Source organism: Nyctereutes procyonoides, unplaced genomic scaffold (assembly GCF_905146905.1).
Source record: "Nyctereutes procyonoides isolate TBG_1078 unplaced genomic scaffold, NYPRO_anot_genome, whole genome shotgun sequence".
Lineage (NCBI taxonomy): Eukaryota > Metazoa > Chordata > Mammalia > Carnivora > Canidae > Nyctereutes > Nyctereutes procyonoides.
This window is the reverse complement of record NW_026575047.1, coordinates 8,077,125-8,097,662: the sequence shown is the minus strand read 5'-3', so window position 1 is coordinate 8,097,662 and position 20,538 is coordinate 8,077,125. Positions and strand designations below refer to the sequence as shown.

General features: G+C 35.6%; 1 protein-coding gene across 4 annotated transcripts in view; it reads right to left on the bottom strand.

Annotated features, from left to right (window-relative positions):
- Positions 1–317: 317 nt before the first annotated feature.
- TBC1D19 (TBC1 domain family member 19) overlaps positions 318–20,538 on the bottom strand; it is a 144,440-nt gene continuing 124,219 nt past the window's right edge. For all 4 annotated transcript variants that reach the window (XM_055326526.1, XM_055326527.1, XM_055326528.1 and 1 more), the window contains 6 exons: positions 18,545–18,577; positions 15,242–15,351; positions 13,060–13,151; positions 8,679–8,794; positions 2,977–3,047; positions 318–1,993 (listed from right to left, as the gene is read on the bottom strand). In XM_055326526.1, the coding sequence (XP_055182501.1) occupies positions 1,919–1,993; positions 2,977–3,047; positions 8,679–8,794; positions 13,060–13,151; positions 15,242–15,351; positions 18,545–18,577 (497 nt within the window). In that variant the 3' untranslated portion in view covers positions 318–1,918. The remainder of the gene's footprint in view (positions 1,994–2,976; positions 3,048–8,678; positions 8,795–13,059; positions 13,152–15,241; positions 15,352–18,544; positions 18,578–20,538) is intronic.

Below are 20,538 nucleotides of genomic sequence, written 5' to 3'. Positions count from 1 at the left end.
ATGCAGCATTGCTGGCTGAAGCCACCTGTTTCATGAAAGGATCTGCTATGCCATGTTCCATGTTTCATTTTTTTAGTCACTGTCGCAAATTCTCAAATAAGTTGGACAGATGCTAATGAAGTTAGGCATTCTTCATATATATCTCCTAGCACTTGGCCTTAAAATGTCATATTTAAAATTAATTACCAACAACATCTTACATTTGCTTGGTGCTTTGCAGTCAAAAAAAAATCACTTTCAAATATATTTTCTCATTTAGTCTTATTCAACCTGGTAAGGTAAACAAAAACAAATACAATAATTTCCCATTGCCTGTCCTCACACCCTCCACCCCCTCAATTACAGAAGAGAGATTAAATCATCTAGGCAGTCACAGCTAGGACAAGAACTCTCAGTCTAGAGTTTTCCTACTAGATCACTACATCGCCTTTTAAAAAGGCTGATGAGTATTCTCTTAAGGAAGCCAACAATGGGCGTATCTGTACACAGTTGACTTTAATCATTTAAAACTCTAACAGGGAAGAACGGGGGATAGTAGTGCTTATCTTTGTGATGAATGTGCATTTGCACACACCCAATGGCAAAGCATGTGGTCATAACTGAATCACTTTAAAAAGCAATGAAATGGGGTTTCTTAAGAATCAATTACTGAATAATAAATGATTATTTTGTGTTCAATAAGTACCTGATGAATAAAGCATATAATAAAGATTAGCAAATTAAGAACTAATTCTGTCAAATTTCATCACATTTGCAGTCTTGTGTTAAACCTCAGACATTTCCTAATTTATATATAGTCTTTAAATAAAAAAATTCAGGAAACACATTTGGACAAAACTTAATACAATTCCAGGCATTCAGTAAGAGTATCAATCTCTTGATTCAAAGTTGTGTTGAAATGATCAGCATCTTGAATTTGGACTTTTTTTCACATTATATTATTCCGAATTACAGAAATGGTAGGTCTTTAGGAAGAGATATAAAATAAAACCCTTCACTTACAATAAAGACCCAGATGAGACTGAGGACTCGCATAATGTCTTCAGTTCTAAAATGAATGTATATGGTACCTACTTCTGGTTTCTCAGCTGCTCTGCCCTGGAAGTAAATCTTGTTAAACCAAGATTCGGCAAAAGCGGGTAAGCTTTTGATTTTTCATTCCCTTCATTGAATCCTTGGGTGTCCTCTTTGCATGCTTCCAAAGTAACCGACTCGCAACAGGCCTTGGCAGTGTCAAGTCTTCTTAAGCAAGAGGCGGAAGGTTGAGTTTGAAGGCATCACTCCGTAATGTTCTTTTTTCGGAAAGTGATGAAGAAAATACTGTCAGGTGGAGACAACTGTATTTGGTCTGCCCCACTGAGACCTTTCAGGGGAAAGTAAAATGGAAAGGGATCTAGAAGATCTCGGATGAGAGAACAGTCATCAAGAAGACCAAAGTACGCTTGACTTCCATTACCTTTTTCAAATCTTCCCACATTCTACTCCACCCCTGGCTCTGAGTGAAGAGCAATTTACAAGACAAAGTGAAACATTATCTAGAGATAAATTTACAAACTGACATAAGAAAATTGTCCCAGAGGCTACATTACCTCTTCAAGTTTATTACAGTATCTTTCGTTCTTATTGCATATATGGTTACATGCCTTTTACAAGTCAGGAGTATAGAGACACTATGCTCAATTTAGCAGGAATTACGTCTATTGCTTCTCTCTTGAAAATCAGCAGCATGCAGTGCAATATTTGGTGTGCGGAGTTATTGTTTCAAAAAGTGAAAAACTACTTAGGTTTAACTGAAGAGGGAACATGATCTTTATTGGTTTATATGCAAAGTTTAATTTTGGTTTTATGCAGAGTTTGCATAGTTCATGATTATTTTTTAATGAAAAACTAGATGTGTTGTCAGTGACCTTGAAGGAAATCAGGTGACAGTAGCAAACAGAAAAATTTGAAGAAGAGGCATAACTTTTAAAGTAGAAAGGTCAGCAAGAACGGCCTGAAACGAAAAAAAAACAAAAAGAATTATTAATATCAGTATTCTAACTGGGAAGTCACAACAGAAACACACTGCAATGTAATTCTGGCATTGACACCCTAAGTTTTTCACATGTGTCCTAAATCTGTACTGAAGCTCCACCCTCCCTCCTCTTTTCTGAACATCTTAATGTTACAACATGTGCAAGATGCTCAAACGTGCAGTAGAAAATAACCTCGAGCCTTCTTCAAATATACAAGGTAGCAGGAGTTTATAAGAGGTCTAACATTTCAACTTGCTTCTATAAATAAACGTACATTATGAATCTTGGTCCCGTTATTCTAGTGTGCGGAGTATCTGGCTTCAGGAAATCATTTTGAGATGGAACTAATGTTTATTCAATCGCAAGATGCATAAACATCCTCTTCCCTTTAAACAAAGAATGTAGGCAGCTATTTTAAGGGTAAAATTTGAATTTCTATGAGAGATAGGAAATAGAGTAATATGGTAAGCCACCATTTAATTGAACTGTGTTTCAGGTATAAATTATACTATTGAAAAGAAACCAGCTTTAAAGAATTAACTCATTATTAAAAATAACCAAAAGCCATGTATCTTTACTCTGTCATCGAATGCATGCTCTTTAACTCTCTCAACCAGTTTTTCTTTGTGTTAGCAGAATACGTGGATGTGAACAATAATAAGAAACTCCAACCAAAGCCCCGGTAGTTGCTACTAAAATTACTGGGTATCTTGTTTCCCATAATGGTTATAACGGTTTCCTATAATAATCTTGTTTGTGATTCATTCACAAGAAGATTGTCTTCACCTAATTCAGGAATTCTGAATACCTGATGTTACTTAGCTTGAAACTTATAGTTTTACCCGAGTTAAAAAATTAGGCTATGAGTAATGTGTATCCTATGCATCTGAGACTGAAGTGCCCGAGCCTGGCAATCTCTCAGGAACTATTTCCATCCCATCTGAGTGAAACTTATCCTTACTTCAGCTGCAGCCAGTGATGTCACCTCCATCAGGTTCACTGCTCGGAAAGCAAACACAGCAGCTGCCAGCACTGGAAAAGAATGCACACTATTTCAACTGCTGGCCTACTCATCAGCCTGACAAATTTACTGCTCTGCCCACAACCTACTAGGAGAGCTCAGAACTAGTGCTTTACAGGACTGCACGCACGCATTCTGAGTTAAGGTCTTGTGATGAATGGAAATCATCTCCTCTGGAGGACAGAGTGCCTGATGGCTAGGTAAAATGAATCCCACCGTTTTGGGAAAAGGAAAATTCAGTGCTCTTATAAGAACCATTTATAAATTGTTTTATTTCATATCTATCATACGTTTTTATTTTATTTAACTTATTTTTTTAAAAGATTTTTTGTTTTTTTATTCATGAGAGAGAGAGAGAGAGAGAGAGAGAGAGAGAGAGAGAGGCGGAGACACAGGCAGAGGGAAAAGCAGGCTCCATGCAGGGAGCCTGACTGGGACTCGATCCCGGGTCTCCAGGATCACACCCTGTGCTGAAGGTGGCGCTAAACTGCTGAGACACCCAGGGTGCCCACATCATACGTTTTTAAATATAAGTAAATAAAAAACAAACATAATAAAAATAAATAAATAAAGGTTTATTTCGATGCAGGTGTTTCTTACTAATGCAATAGGGTTCTGGAAAGTTATATGGAGACTGTATTTTTATTTTTAAAATTTTTTTTGAGACTGTATTTTTAAATATATCAGATCATGTTTCATATATATCAAGGTGTCCTCATAGAAATGTGCAATAAATATTTTTCTTAAAAATATTTTTATAACATTTTGTTATACTTTTGTATTCCGCATTGACTTTCTTAGAGTGTTCATAAATGGATAGGTCTGTGGGGAGAGCCTCTGTGAACTGATTCTGAAATTTACGTTAATACTGGCTATAGGAAAAAGAAGTTGAAACTTTGAAAAAATAATTATAGGACACCTTAAAGATCAATAATGTACATAGAATAGAAAGCAATATTTGAGTTTTTGTTTCTATCAATCATGCATATGACAAGAAAGTAATGCTAATGTGTAATCTTTCTTATTATGTAACCTGACATAAAACCCCACGTGAGGGAATGTGTCATCTTGAAAAGTGAAAGGACCCATGTAAGAGGTAGGTATCCTGACAAGGACATGGTACTGCTTACAGATGACTCGACTTCCCTCGTTTATTTATTTTTTTTAATCACCAGTGGTGGTAGTTTCCTTTCTACCCAAAAAGTCCTTGAAATTTAGAAAATAAATGGTACGGAATCTTCAAAATTATTTGAAAGACTGGCTCCCAAATATATGGCATAGCTAATGCAACTATATATATACATTTTTACTATGGGAATATTAATAATAATGCTAATTATATTTTCTTTTTTTTTTAAATTTTTATTTATTTATGATAGTCACAGAGAGAGAGAGAGAGAGAGAGGCAGAGACACAGGCAGAGGGAGAAGCAGGCTCCATGCACCGGGAGCCCGACGTGGGATTCGATCCTGGGTCTCCAGGATTGCACCCTGGGCCAAAGGCAGGCGCCAAACCGCTGCACCACCCAGGGATCCCGCTAATGATATTTTCATACCAACTCCATGAGTCAAGTACCATTGGTGGCCTCATTATATTAAGATGGAAACTGAGGCCCAATGAGTTTGGAAGCCATGTTTAGAGTCACCCAGGTAGAAAATAGCAGAGTGAGGGGCAGCCCGGGTTGCTCGGTGGTTTAGCTCCATCTTTTGCCCAGGGTGTCATCCTGGAGACCCGGGATCGAGTCATGCGTCAGGCTCCCTGCATGGAGCCTGCTTCTCCCTCTACCTTGGTCTCTGCCTCTCTCTCTCTGTGTCTCTCATGAATAAATAATACAAATTATATATATATATATATATATATATATATATATATATATATATATATATATATATATATTTTTTTTTTTTTTTTTTTTTTTTTTTTAAAAAGAAAGAAAATAGCAGAGTGAAAACTTAACCTTGGCTCTGGAGCCAGAGCATCTAACCATTCACCATGTGATGATTTTATTGAGATTGAAGGTAAATAGTAATGACTCTTCCCTGACATGAAACTCTGGGTGCTTTCCTCTGAATTGTAATCTCTGTTGTCCTTCAGAATGGTTTTCCAGAGATGGCCTGAAGCATGATGCCATGCATCATGATGCTGGGCTCTGACAGGTAGGTGGCTGTGCATGAGGAGTACAAGTCAGCATCCACACCCCTTAACTTTCCCAGAAGGACACGGAATGCAACTAGACCAACCTGGGAAGCAGGCATTTTTCTAGGGTACAACAGATTTTGGACAGTCTGGCAAAAAAAGGCAATCCAACTAGCTAGAGAGGAAAACTCCAAGGGAAAAAAAGATGGTACCAGTAAAAAAAAATTTAAAAATTTGGGGATTATTTAATATGTAACAAAGGATACAAGAGGTCAGGGACAAAGAATTTACCTTTTAACTGAAAAGGAGAAAACTACTTTAAAGTCACTAGGCTCCTAAATTTATAAGAATATCAAAGAAAATAATTTCTGTGGACCAGAAACTTCTTTAATATCTGGAATCATTTTGACAATGGTTGACATTTGAGAAGCTAAGGAGTGTGACTGCTACTTCCTTTTTTGTGTATAATTTAACAGAGTTGGTGAAAGCCTGACAGGATGGCCAAATTTTCTGCTGTAGCAGGAAAGAGTTTTACATGGCGGGAAATTGTTTTTCCAAAGGTAGATAAGAGGGGGAAAAAAAGATCAGCTCACTAATTGACCTCAGCATCCAAAATGCTTATGTGCTCATAACCTTTATTTATCTTGGTGTCACATCACAGAAGTTCCTTTGCGTCTGCTTCATGTTTGATTTGCCCAGCCCTTCCGCAGAACACATTTGTTTGCCAAGGAGAAAAGATCTCCACTTTGGGATATTTTCAACTGCAATCACACTTCAAGGGAAATTCAGAAACTCTAATATTTACTTTTGGTCTTTTAAGCTATTCTCATTGAAAAAAAACCAAAACAGCTATTCTCATTGCTTTAATTCTAAGCAATTTTATCACAAGCATTAAGACACTTATGCTCTAAACTGTTTTTCAAAAGACCCTAATTAATTCATAATTAAAGCCAGTAATATTTACTAAAAACTTGTAAAGACTATATAATGACTAACTTGGGCAAAAAAGGTGGTCCCAAAATATCCATTCCAAAAAATGTCTGAAATAATAAAAACTAATTTGGGCATACGTACACAAAATGGTTTTCTGTGTAGGTATACCCGTGGCCCTTTATCTGAATTCATGGTATGGGAGTTCCCACCAGTCTAGTTCTATTTCTAGATGCTCTATAATTTTCCCTGTTGACTTAAGAAACACTCAGGGAAAGTGGATGGATACAACAGTGCATATTGTATTTCTACCTATTCATCAGTAACACTTCTATTGATGCTTTGAGCTTGCAGCACAGTGCCTAGTTTAGAGCAACTGCGTCATTCAACATTCATTTATTTCTCTCTGACTTCAGTGTGCTGATGGGTGATACGTCATAGAATGAGAAAATTTAAACTGGAAGAGGTCTTGAAGATCTTCCAATTCAACATTTCTTTCACAGTGGAAAACCTTAACCTTTGGTTGACAGTTAAAAAGCCCCTTCTAGTTTTGAAAAATCCTCATTATTAGAAAGTACTTTCTTATATTGAACCTCTTTCTTTAACATTCTCTCTTTTTGAAATGATACAAAAAACTATATACAACACTCTTCAACAAAACTTAGGACATACCCAGAGGAGGTTTATTTGCTATTTATTTTAAAGTCTAAAATCCTGTTGCCTGAGAAATGGTAAAAAAAACAAGATGTCTTAGCCTGGAAAGTAGAAGCTTTGGGGAATGGTGAAAGTAGAAAAAACATGATGATGACCCTGGTTTAATAGGATTACATTTTGGCTACGTTGTCAGACAAGGACCATCCAACTGAAGTGTTCAAACAGAGGATGAGGGCTACCTGTCAGACATGTCTAAAAGAGTCAGACAGGGATCCCTGGGTGGCGCAGCGGTTTGGCGCCTGCCTTTGGCCCAGGGCGCGATCCTGGAGACTCGGGATCGAATCCCACGTCGGGCTCCCGGTGCATGGAGCCTGCTTCTCCCTCTTCCTGTGTCTCTGCCTCTCTCTCTCTGTGTGACTATCATAAATAAATAAAAATTAAAAAAAAAAAAAAAGAGTCAGACCTGGGCAGACTGGGTAGCTCAGCAGTTTAGTGCTGCCTTCAGCCCAGGGCCTGATTCTGGAGACCCAGGATCAAGTCCCACATCAGGCTCCCTGCATGAAGCCTGCTTCTCCCTCTGCCTGTGCCTCTGCCTCTCTCTCTCTCTGGGTCTCTCATGAATAAATAAATAAAATCTTAAAAAAAGAAATAAAGAAAGCAAGCAAGCAAGCAAGCCAGACCTGACAACCTCTAGGATCTAAGTTACATGTACTACTGCCATTCAGCTAAGAGAAATGAAGGCAGGCCCTCCTTTCCTAAGTCATATCTGTGTGGGCTTAAAACCCAGTTGAGGTAGAAGGATACTAGGATTGTTAACGTCAGTAACTGGTATCTCCAATTGCACCAAGGGTGATGTTTATCTTCATGGCATTTTATTATTACTCTAATTTTCCTTTTTGAAATGCCATACAATTACTCTAGACACCTCAGCATTCAAGAATATGTTAATATGGTACCTAAAGAATCTTCCGCAAGTAAAGGGTCTTTTTCAATTAAACATTATTTCCACAAACCCAGAGACGTGTCCTTACAATGCTATCAATATAAGGTAAGGAAATGAAGACTCACGCAGGTTAAATAATTCATTCAATATTACACAACTGGAGAAGGTTGTACCTAGCACTTTGCCAACTTCTCTGCCCTCCAACTACTGTTGTGAAACCCTTGTGCTAATTATTTGAATTTCCTGATAATCCCAATGATAAAAATAACTGAGACTATTTTGTATAAGAGAAGCAAAATAATATAATTAACAAGAAATCTGCACCGTATGTGTTACCAAATAGCTGTCTTGTGTATATCTTGTGTATACCTATTGTGAGAACTGCTTAATTATAAAAAAAGAGAAAAATCTGTGGCCTCCTGAAAAAAAAGATGAAATTTTTTTTGGCTTAAGAGAATACCTAACAAGAGGAAATTCAACCACCAGGAGTCAGAGACTCCTAGCAAAAAGGAAGAGGTTTTGAATTCAGTGGAAACCGAAGTCCAGAAAAGCTGAGATTTCAGCTTTGCAGAGAGGCTCAGTGTCAGTTTGGATTTTAGGCAGTGGTTGAGAAGGGGCATAGAACAGATGCTAAGAGAGGCAGAGGAGCCAGGAATAGAACTGAAGTATTCCTACACTCCGCTGCAGAGACCTTACAGGTACCGAGAAGAGAGTAAGCAAGCCCTGGCTAAACCAAAAATGGACTTTCCTGGGAGCAAAGAAGAAAGATTAGGAATACACTAGTATTGGGAATTTACATAGGGGTATCTAGATCTCAGAACTTTAGTACTTGTTTTCTAAGGCAGATAAATCAATTAAATATTAGGAATTGGAAATGACAGATAACTCTAGACTCAAATTGCAATTACAGATGGTGAATGTTAGAAAGGAAAGGGACTTTATTATAGAAACATGTATCTTACAAACAAACACTTATTACCAGCAAGAATTTCCAGAGAGTTGTATCCTAGGATTCTATCCCACAAAAGCAGGAGTTGATCTGTAGCTAAGTATCCAGAAAAAGCTCGAACCATCCATTTAAAGGATATGCGAAGTCTGTAAGCAAAGGAAAAAGAAAACAGATTTTACCAGTGGCTTTTCTTTTCTCACAAAAAGGCAGTATCAGGAGAGCCAACCAATTCTATTGTTAACTTCTTTGTGAGTCTTAGACATCACCTATGCATTTAAATCTCACAGGCTCTCTTAAAAGCTGCAGAAGTGCAATGGTGAGAAACCATGAGTCTTCAAATTAGCAGTCTCAATGTATTAAGAAGAAAAATTATATCTACTTTGTTATAGTTCATTCAGCCTTTTGCAGGACACCTGGGCGGCTCAGGGGTTTAGCACCTGCCTTCAACTCAGGGCGTGATTCTGGAGTCCTGGAAGTGAGTCCCGGGATCAAGTCCCACATTGGGCTCCCTGCATGGAGCCTGCTTCTCCCTCTGCTATGTCTCTGCCTCTCTCTCTCTGTGTGTGTCTCTCATGAATAAATAAATAAAATCTTAAAAAATATATTTAGTTCAGCCTTTTGAAAATTCACTCACTTCTATGTTCTGTTTTTTCAGGGTCTCTACTAATTAGCTACCAACGAGGTGATCTTAAGAGTTAACAGTTCTTAACAGCTCAAAACTCATGATTATTTGAATTTTTATTCAAAATACTTCAATGCTAGGTAGCTGTATACTTTTCCAATTCAATAAATTATATTCCTACATTTTTCAATCAAATCGTTACATAGGCTGAATAAAAACAACAGGCAGTAGTCTTTAAAGGCAAAGAAAAATAGTTTTAAAGCTATAAGGGACCCTGGAAATAGATTTCTAATTTCAAACCCTTCATTTTAAAGGGGAGATTAAAAAAAAATAAAAAAAAAATAAAAAAATAAAGGGGAGATTATCAGAACTCTGAAAGATCAACCAGAACAGTCAAATGATTTTTCCAAAAAAACCCACAAAAAGCCAAAACCTGATATGAGATCCCACTATTTGTAAATAGGTTATGTTACAATAATAATTTATGTCTGCAATCAGGAAATGAACTCCGTAGCTTTGGTGCCTTAAGAGAGAAACCAGTCCCTCACACTTCCGTACTATTAGCCTCTAAATATCACTTGCCTGCCCCTGAGAGGTGCTAGCCAAACTCTTAGCTGGAGCTGTTACAATACTATGTAGATAAGTATCTGTGCTATTTTTTCAAAGCAAGAGAAAGGGACTTAGAGACTGCCATTGTTGATGTGATATTCATACTCTTAAGACCAAAAAAGACCCCCAAGTTTTTGGAAATTCTTCAAGACTAGAAAACTATTACTCTAATATAACAAAGTACATGTAGGGAGTAGTACTGACAAATTAAACTTCTTGGCTGGTTTTAGAACATCTGTTTATAAATACCGAAGAAAGTTTTGGCCAGACATTTTAAATTAAAAAAAAAAATCATTTGACTTTTAAGTCCAAATTATTAATATCATCCAATTTCATTTTAATAGGTCTTTCATCGTGTCTTATTAGAACAATAGCGCCACACATTGTGCCCTCTTCCAAATATAGCGCAGAATAAGTTTCTTAGAAATAAAGTTTATTGAAGTATAATCTATGGATAGTAAAATTTACCCTTATTAATGCACAATTCTATGAGTTTTGTTAAGAACCAAATGGGAACTTTGTTATTTTTTAATAATAAATTTATTTTTTATTGGTGTTCAATTTACCAACATACAGAATAACACCCAGTGCTCATCCCGTCAAGTGCCCGCCTCAGTGCCCGTCACCCATTCACCCCCACCCCCCGCCCTCCCCCTCTTCCATCACCCCTAGTTCGTTCCCCAGAGTTAGGAGTCTTTATGTTCTGTCTCCCTTTCTGATATTTCCCACACTTTTCTTCTCCCTTCCCTTATATCAAATGGGAACTTTAAAAGTAAAAATACAATAACAACAAAACAGAACAAAACAAAACAAAAAATAACCCTCACTGGATAGATCCAAAAGCAAAATGGTAATGACAGAGAAAGAGTCAGTGAATTTGAATATACATCAATAGAAAGTATCTAATCAGAACAATCAAAAAGGATTGAAAACAAAATGAATAGAGTTTCAGGGACCTTGGGGATGAGACCAAAAGTTTCAACATTTGTGTCACCGGAATCCTAGAGGAAATGGAGAATAAGTATAGTGCAGATAAAAATATTTAAAAAATAATGGTTGAAGATTTCCTAACTTTGGCAAAAGACATAAGCTTACATAAGATTCAAGAACCTCAGCAAACTCCAAGAAAGTATAAACACAACAGAAATACATGCCCAGATACATCATAATCAAACTTCTGAGAACTAAATACAAAGAGAAAAAATATTTTTTCCTGAAATGTTTGGCAGAATTTACCAGTGAAGCCACTCAGGCCTGGAGTTTATTTGAAGGTAGAATGTAATTAATTAAAAATGTATATTATAAACCGCAGGGCATTGTTATGGACTGAATGTTTGCGTCCTCCCATCGCCCCCACCTCATTCTATGTTGAAACTCTATCCCAAGGTGAAGGTATTAGGAGAGAGGGAGGGTCTTAGGGTAGTAATTGGAATGTGAATAGTTACATGGGTGAAGCCCTCAAGGTTGGGATTAGTGCCTTCATAAGAGTCAAGGGAAAATTTGTTTCTCTTCTCTGCTCTCCACCATAAGAAAATACAATAAAAAGTTGGCAGTCTGCAGCCTAAAAGAGGGTCCTCGTTGGAACTCAACCATGCTATCACCTTGATCTTAGACTTTCAGTTTTCAGAACTGTGGGAGATAAGTTTCTGTTGTTTAAAAGCCACACAGTTTATGGTAATTTGTTAGAGTAGACTGAGGGGTGTCTGGTGGCGCAGTCGGTTAAGCGTCTGAGTCTTGATTTTGACTCAGGTCATGATCTCAGGACTGTGAGATGGAGCCCTGCACCAGGCTCCATGCTCAGAGGGGAATATTCTCTCTCTTCTCTCCCTCTGCCTGCCCGCCCCCTCCCCTGCTCTTGTGTGTGATCTATATCTCTCATTCTCTCTCTCTAGAAAGAAAGAAAGAATTGACAAAAACATTGTGAATTGAATGAAAATTAAAACATAATATATCAAAATTTGTTGTGGGGAGGTAATGTGGTGCTTTGAAGCAATTTATAATAATATTGTTTCCATTAGAAAAGAAGAAAGGTATCAAACTCATGATCTTTCACCTTAAGAAGACAAGAGCAAAATATACCTAAGGCAAGCATAAGGAAAGAAATAAATATAAGAGCTAAATTAATGAAATTAAAGACAGAAGAATAGAGAAAATCAAAACAGAGTTCTTTCAAAGAAGGATAAAATTAATAAACTGCTAGCCAAACAATCAAGAAAAGAGAGAAGATACAATTATCAATATTAAGAATGAGAGAGGTGTTATAACTGTGATTCTCTTGATTTTAAATATGAAGAAGTTGAATTATCTTGACTTAAAGAATTTGAGACTTAGTCAAATTAAATTACTTCATTAGGATTATTCAGTTTAGTAGATAGAATTTAAATCCTGGTCTCTTACACCCACCCACTCATCCATCCATCCATCCACCCACCCACCGACCCACCTATCTGATGTGGATTCAAGTGTAGAAAAGACAAATACTAAACTACTATTGTATTTCCCATTAACTACTTTTGTGGTCTCAAAGAGTTAATGCTTCTTTCAAATATGCCCTAAGAGGGGAAACTAGTTTCGCAGAGGGGAAGACAGTGACAAAACATGAATAAATCATTTAGAAACTTCTGTTGCCTTAGGCATTGTTATTTTTAAAAAAAGAGAAGAGAATCAATAATACTGAAGTGAAGAGGTAACCCTACAATATGTAGGGTTGTGATTTAGTATTGGTTTGGTATTATCACATTTCTTAGGTGGTATTTGTGTTCACAAATTTCTGCCTCAGTTTTGGCCAATACCTGTAATTATGAAGAGAAATTAGTTTATTTTGGTGATTCTTATACCAAACACAGAAATTCTAACAAATAAGAATTTATTAGGATTTTGCTCCCAAGAATTTTTGGTACAATGTAGAGCTCCATCTACTACTTGATAATTATTGTTTTATTGGAGATATTTTTAGTTTAATTTCTCTAAAGAATTACTCTATCTTTAAAAGTGCTTTATGGGTGACTGGGTGATGGGCACTGAGTGGGGCACTTGATGGGATGAGCACTGGGTGTTATACTATATGTTGGCAAATAGAACTCCAATAAAAAAAATACCAAAAAAAAAAGTCCTTTACAATGATGTAATAGAACCTTCTGAGGTCAAATTATCTATTCTTCAATTAGGAAAGGTACTCACGGTTGAGCCCCAATTTCTCGTAGATGATAAAAGAGCTGGGGGAGATAGGTTTGAAGAAGAGTTTCAAACAGCAAACAGAGGGACACAATACCCTGGATATAATAACAAAACACAAAAGAAATATACATTTTAGTATTTAAAAATTAACTCTGCCAATAAAGTATTCAAATGGAAATGAGGAAAAATTATCAATATAAATATTCTCATATTGTCTAAGAGTAAAAAACTGGAAATGCTCTAATGTCGTCTAATACTGCGGTTAAAAATACATTTTCCCCCTATTTATGGATACTTAAACTATTATAGATATGCCAAGGAGCCTCCTTTTTAATACAATAGGATCCTCATATAATCTGGTATACAATATACAGAGTCTAAGGAAAACATCATTTTATAGAAAACCTGCTACTTTGTAAGCCCTCTATTATCACTTATGTCCAGCAAACTAGTTTTTTCTGGATGCATTCCAGTTTCCAGGTATTTCTCTGCTACTATAGCCACACCCTTACACTCTCCTTCCATATGTCCCTTCCCTTTCAGCTGCCTCACCCATCCAGGAAAATATTTCCTGCTTTTCTCACTCTTTCTTTGAAATCGATTCCCAGGGGAAGACTGACTACTGACTGCTTGAAATTTGCATCAGGAAGTTATCAAACAAGAATGTTTGATATTTTTTTAATTGAAATCTACTTTTTATCAGGGCATTATTTGTAGAGGACAAGAGGTAACCAATTTAAGCAGATGGTTTTTTAAGTGCTTTTATTACTTGACAACTCTGAATAAAGTCTTTCTTGTAGCTCAGCATTCCTCAGGGTTGATCTTTGTGAGGAAGTTTTAATCCTCTTTGTGAGTTTCTAAAGAAAAAAGGCTGGCATGGTTCCAAATAGTTCAATCTGGCTGCAAGCCAGAAAAGGAGCTGACCAACTCTAAGTCTTTATTCCACCGAATAAAGAAAGGGCAGAGGCAGGGCTGGCCCATCCAATCCACTGAAAAAGGACACTTCAGGGTCAGCATGGAGATAGAGAAGGAATATCCAGGGTTGCCTGATGTCAAGCTCCAGTGCTCTGCACAGGGAGAAAACTGTGGGTGTATACTGGGCAGCCAATTTAAAATTAAAAAAAAATTTTTTTAACTCTGAAGCATAAAATGGTACAGAAAACAGAATTATTCATATTTTTCTTATATGACTAAAAATTAGTGTAAGATAAGCACTAACTCAAGTTGTCTCAGAGAGCAGGAACCCAAGATAATTGGTGGTGCTTCTATTTGTTCATCGGAGACATCCTGGATCTCTGTTACTTGTCAGCATTCACTAGCAATGGAGGAGAGCAAGGTAGAAACAGAGGGAGGTGGACTAGGAATACACAGGGTTAAAGTGGGAGGGATAAGCAATAGTGATTTAGTTTAACAGCAGCCACAAAGTCTTCCCTTCAGGGAAATCTGGTTAGCCCTGATACATCCCAATTTAGTAAGAGTTAGTCAAGTTACCCACAAATGGACCACAGCAGGCCCAAAGGTGAAAAAAGTATAACTAAAGTAAAATAAATACTGTTTTAACTCAGGCTCATCGGTGGAAAAAAACATGTGATAAAGGACTGGCCAAGATAAAACAGATAAAAATGTTCAACTCCCAATATGCTCCTCTTTGATTTTCATATTGAGATCAACAGAGCTATCTACTGAATAAACACAAAGAAAATATCTAGTATGGTAACTGATAACTAGCCAAATGCGAAATTGAAAAATAAGCGACAAATAAATATTTGATTTCATTAAAAAAGAAGAAATTATGATGATAATCATGACAAAAACAATAATAAAAATAGCAGCTCTATAGCACTACAGAAACATTAACATATTAACTTCATCTCGATGAGGACATCAGTGTTCAAAGAGGGTAGGCATCCTTGTCAAAGTGAACAATACAGACATTTTTATATGTTTTTTTTCTGTTAACATATAAAAGATAATGTAACTGCAATTGATAAAGGCCCTTTTCCTCCCTAATTGTCATAAAAAATACTTAAATATCAATTTCTTCTTCTCTTTCATTTATTCTATGGAAATATATCGCTTGACATCACAAATTAAAATTTGTTGCTTTATAATTTAACTGAGGGAGGCTTTCTTAAGGAAAGAAAACAGATTATAGTCTAATTTGATTCAATTTTTATGAACTTACAGAAGGATGAGAAGAGATGGAATGGAGTCTGAAGAAAAAACGCACATACATCTCACGGAATATCTGATACAATTTGGAAGGCTCATGGTATAGAAAACAAAGTGGTGCAACTGAAAGAATAAAGAAATTAATTGATAACATTGCAGAACTATTAAAATTCAAGAAAATAAGTTAATGAAACATGAAAGAATAAATCAATTTTATAGTACTATTCATTCAAAGACAAGTTTAAAAATCATATATATCGTTTCTTCATGTTGAAATGGAAATATATACACATGTAAAAAGTGAGGCCTTAAAAATTATAAGGAAAGGATTAATTAAAAGCTACCATAATCCTAAATTAACAGAATGATGGAATGGAATTACATATAGAGGTATATTAAAAACACAAAATAGCTTTAAAAGACTATGTAAAGTCAAGTATCTCTCTTTTTTTTTTTTTTTTAATTGAAATAGTAAGAAAGTGAGATGCAGGCAATTCACTTTTACTTTGTTCCACAAAGGATCCAGAAAGTTTTTCAAAGTTTTATATTTTGGAAGTCAAGTAAGAAAATATAAGATGATTTATAATTAGCGTTTAGAATCATGGTCTTCAACTAATTCAATTTGAAAATAAAAATTTTGTTTTTGTTTTTGAAAATAAAAATTTTGATTAACAGTTTAAATTATTGGTCATTGAGACTGGTGAATCTCAACCTGTACAAAGACAGTTTCTATAGACTTACAATAAAATAACTCTCAGACAATGGATTCATTTCTCTAATGAATGCTGAATTAAGTTTTCCTTTGCATCCAGTTCTTGGCAGTTAAGCTCAGGGGTGTCAGCTCAATCAGACATCCCACAACTGAATGTCAGAAAGTCCTAATCTCAGATGCTGATGTAACAACATGATTATTCTGGACTGACATGGTCATGCTTTTTATCTTCTCAAACATTGAGAATTTTAGGCAGCATGAACACATTTATAACGCAGATACATAAAACTGCATTACCTAAATATTAATTTTAATACAAAATGACTTACCGAGTAATTTCAGCTATGATATAGAACAGACAAATTAGAAATTCTAAGGTTCCATATTCCATCAGTAATGCCCTGAGGGCAGTAGGCATTAAGTTATCTGGGAAAGCAGTGAGCCAACTCAATTCACTTTTTTTTGACAAAGTGAAAGGAAAAATGATAAAAAATGTTAAATTCTTACAAATAAAAAAAATCAATTATCTGGGCTAAATGGCAGCACACAGTATTACAGATGAGTAAATCATCAAAAGCTAGCAATGCAAGGGAGAGATTTCACTTTTTCTGAAGGGCAAAAGAAAGACAAATCAATTTTAGAGGAGTAAATAAATACCTACAAAAAAACCTACTTGTATATATAGAAAGAAAAATTTACATTATATACATACACATTTAAAAACTGACAGGCACATCTTTCCATTTTAAAACTAACTTTAAAAACTTATTTTACCACCAAAATAAATTGCTATTTCTTAAAATAGCCCAAATTAGGGTATTCTATATATTTAAAAAGAATAACTCATATTCTAATTGCAACAGTCTAAGAAAAAAATAATGTGGCACAAATACATATTATTATAAATTCAAAGTGAAACGTTGAAATTTATTTAATAACCTTTTTATGCATTTTTTCCTTTAACTTTTAAAGTTATTGATATGTAAAAATCTATAATCAAAATCTAAAGATTTTATGGGTTCAGTAATTATTTATTATCATTTCCAGTGAAGGAATAAAAGAGAATTTTAAAATTAGCACTTTTTACAAACATGTATAATACAAAAACCTTCACAATCAGTTATTATTACTCAAGATACCACTACTGTTTGTGTTGAATTCCTTATATAGCTATGAAATGAAAAAGCTTTAGTCTTTTATATGATATGTAAGAAATCTACATGAGTTTATTTTCTATTTAAAATACATTTCCCTATTTGGTTTGTGGATGTTCAACATACATTTCTAAAATAGTATAAAGAGACTCTGTACTGAACATTTTGCATCATCTACTTCCTTAGTGAACATTAAACCTTAGCCTACTTAAGTGACCAGAAATGTGAATAAGCAGAGTCAGAGTCAATGACGTGTTCTGTTGCCTAAGAATCGCTAGAAGATTTAAACTTTCATGACATCATTAATGTCCCCCAAATCACTCAAGCTCACTTTCTAAAAACGGCTTACTTGAAAAATTCTTGCAGTTGAAATTAAAATAGATAAGAGGCTAATATTTTTATTATTAGATGTAAAAATTTATATTCTTAACCTTTTGGGGGTACTCTATTTTAAAATCCTCACGTATTTATAAAAGAGAAATGTGCGGAAAGGTCATCATAATGTTATGTATCCTGTTATGAAATTTTGGTTGCTCAAGAGAATAAAGTAGGGTGCTCTGTAATTCAAGCCTGTGATCAACACCATCAAGAGAGGCATAATGCAAAGTTCCTAGGTCCTCTGAACTCGTTTCATTGTCTGGTTTTAAAAGTCTTACATTCACCATTATTGTCTGATGTTGAACACGGAGGGGCTTTTACAATGAAAAGTGTTAATGTACTGCTGATTCTTTTTATAAAAGTCAAGCATTAAAGTATTTCTGTTTAGTGTAAAGGTGGGGAGATAGCAGTTGTGGGTGACAATATTCTTCAACATGTTTATATGTAACATGTGAAAATTTAAAAATTAAATAGCATTAGGTGTCGAGCATTCTTCCTCTTGCTAATCTTCATTAAGCTTCTTGCATTCCTTATTCAATGACATGTGAGGCCAGAAAGGCATTCAGGGCTTTCGAGCCTGCACATGCGCTTTTCGTACTGTACCGCAGGACATACGAACGCTTTAGTGAAATTGTTGCTGTGTATGCCAGTCGTCTGGAGAAAGCATAGACTTGAACTCAGTGTTGGCCCTCCTTTCACATTCTTTCTGACCTATTATTTGTTTAAAAGACTTAGGAGAATTAGTTCAGGAATTTAAGCAACCTCATTTTACACCTATCAGAACTAAATACTAACGTGTATCTCTGGTTTCCATCGGATTAGAACATGGTCAACACAGGAGCACTTTCACAGTATGTTCTAATCTTAATTTGTCAAGCAATCATCTGAGAAATTATGATGATCCTTATTTTTAAAAAATTTAATTGGAGATATAAACAAATACTAAACTCAATGTTTAAAAATGTTCACGATAACTTGTTAAGTGGGTAGGTGATATGTTATAAAGTGTGATCTTCATGTCTAATTTTCTAAACTATAATAAAAACACTGAATATTTTAAAGCCCAACTTACCATACATTGAAAATCCATGGAAAGGGATTACTCCTAAAAAAAAAAAAAAAAAAAAAAGTTTCTTTTCAATTAGTATACCCACTGAGGTATTAGGTAAACTTTAGAGGATTAAAACTGAAAATAGAAAGGTTTCCTATTTTGCTTCAACTTTGTGCCTCTTATCTCCATAACTTATTCATTCCATAACTGAAAAAATGTCAGAAGACTTAGTGACAACAAAAGCACCAAAAAATGCTTTTTAATTTCTGTAGGAAAACAGACTAGAGGTTTTCAATAGATATCCAGTTAATTTTCTATTGATAATGTTGAAAAACTAAAACCTTGGATGTGTTATAAAAACAAAACAACAGAACAAGGCAGATCACAATTGAACAAATTATAATGGCCTCAGAAAGTCAATAGATTATGTCCTTCCTGAAACAACTTCATCCTGTATGTTAGAATCCAATCTGTTGAAAAGATAAGTGGCTGACTCACACAAACCGGTCACCAAACTTCCTGAGGTTCAGTAACTGCTTGTCACACACAGGAACTAAGACCGTCTCTGAAACATCATCAAGCTCTAAATTCTATGTTTAATAAGTATGTCTAGAGCGGATGCAGAGAAATTGGTGAGATCTAAAGAAAACCGAGGAAGGTCTTCCAGCAATAAGATCTTTACCAACTTAAAGGTCTTTTGCTCTCTAGGAACTGAAAAAAATTCAGAACCAGATTAGACTCACATTAAAAATCAACATTCCTAATGACATGAGAGCCACCAGCTCGAGTTCCATGGAGTACTGAGAATGAGGGCCCACACACCATCTTTCTTCAAGTTTTTCTCTCTGCTTGTATCTTTGGTTGAGTCTCTTATGAATGACCATCTTTTTCTACCTTCCCGCTCTGCTACTTAATTTTATTTCCTTTACTAATTCTAGACTTTTAACAAATAATAAAAAAGTCTGTCTTTTCTAACTTTTCTACAATAAAATTGTTGACATGTGAAAAAAAAACCTGAGAAAAAAATGAGTTAATAAATAGTGGGCACAGTTTGATGCTTTACAGAAATATAAGTACATATCTTTCTAAATACTACACCTCAAAGCAGGTGGCTATTATACCAAACCCCTACATTCTTACTGCAAAACTCCTTTTTCTTTCCTCTGTTAAGTTACTGCAGCGACATTTGAATAAGCAGGTTAAAGTAGTCAGAAATGAAGATGTTGCTATTATTATTTTCATCTTCTACAAATATTTATTAAGAAAAAAAAAGAAAAAAATATTTATTAAGGATCTGCTAAGGATAGGAATACCTTAGTCCAGACAAGCCATTTTTAATTAGAAGCTTAGAGCGAGTGAAGTCATGAACTGCCAAGCAGCAGAAAGGGATGCATACATAAAGACGACTCATGGCTAATCACACTTTCCCCACATTTCCCCCAAATTCTGAAATCTATAGCTGCTCTGTAAGCAGCTAGATTATAAGCTATTTGAGGCAAGGGCCACAATTCATATTGTGCAGTATCTTCTACAAATGAGATATAAATTGATGGAAACTTAAGCATTTATAGATATAATCAAAGTTTATAAATAAAAAAGTACAATAGAGAACAAACTAATGGTTGCGGGTGGGGGACTAAGGGGATGGGTAAAATGGGTGAAGAGGAGCAGGAGATACAGGCTTCCAGTTATTTTTTATTTTATTTTTTATTTATTTTTTTTTATCTACGATAGTCACAGAGAGAGAGAGAGAGAGAGAGAGAGAGAGAGAGAGAGAGAGAGAGAGTCAGAGAACAGGAGGAGGGAGAAGCAGGCTCCATGCCGGGAGCCCGACGTGGGACTTGATCCCGGGTCTCCAGGATCGCGCCCTGGGCCAAAGGCAGGCGCTAAACCGCTGTGCCACCCAGGGATCCCCAGGCTTCCAGTTATGTAATGAATAAGTTATGGAGATAAAAGGCACAGCATAGGGAACACAGTCATTGGTATTGCAGTAGTGCCGTATGGTGACAGATGGT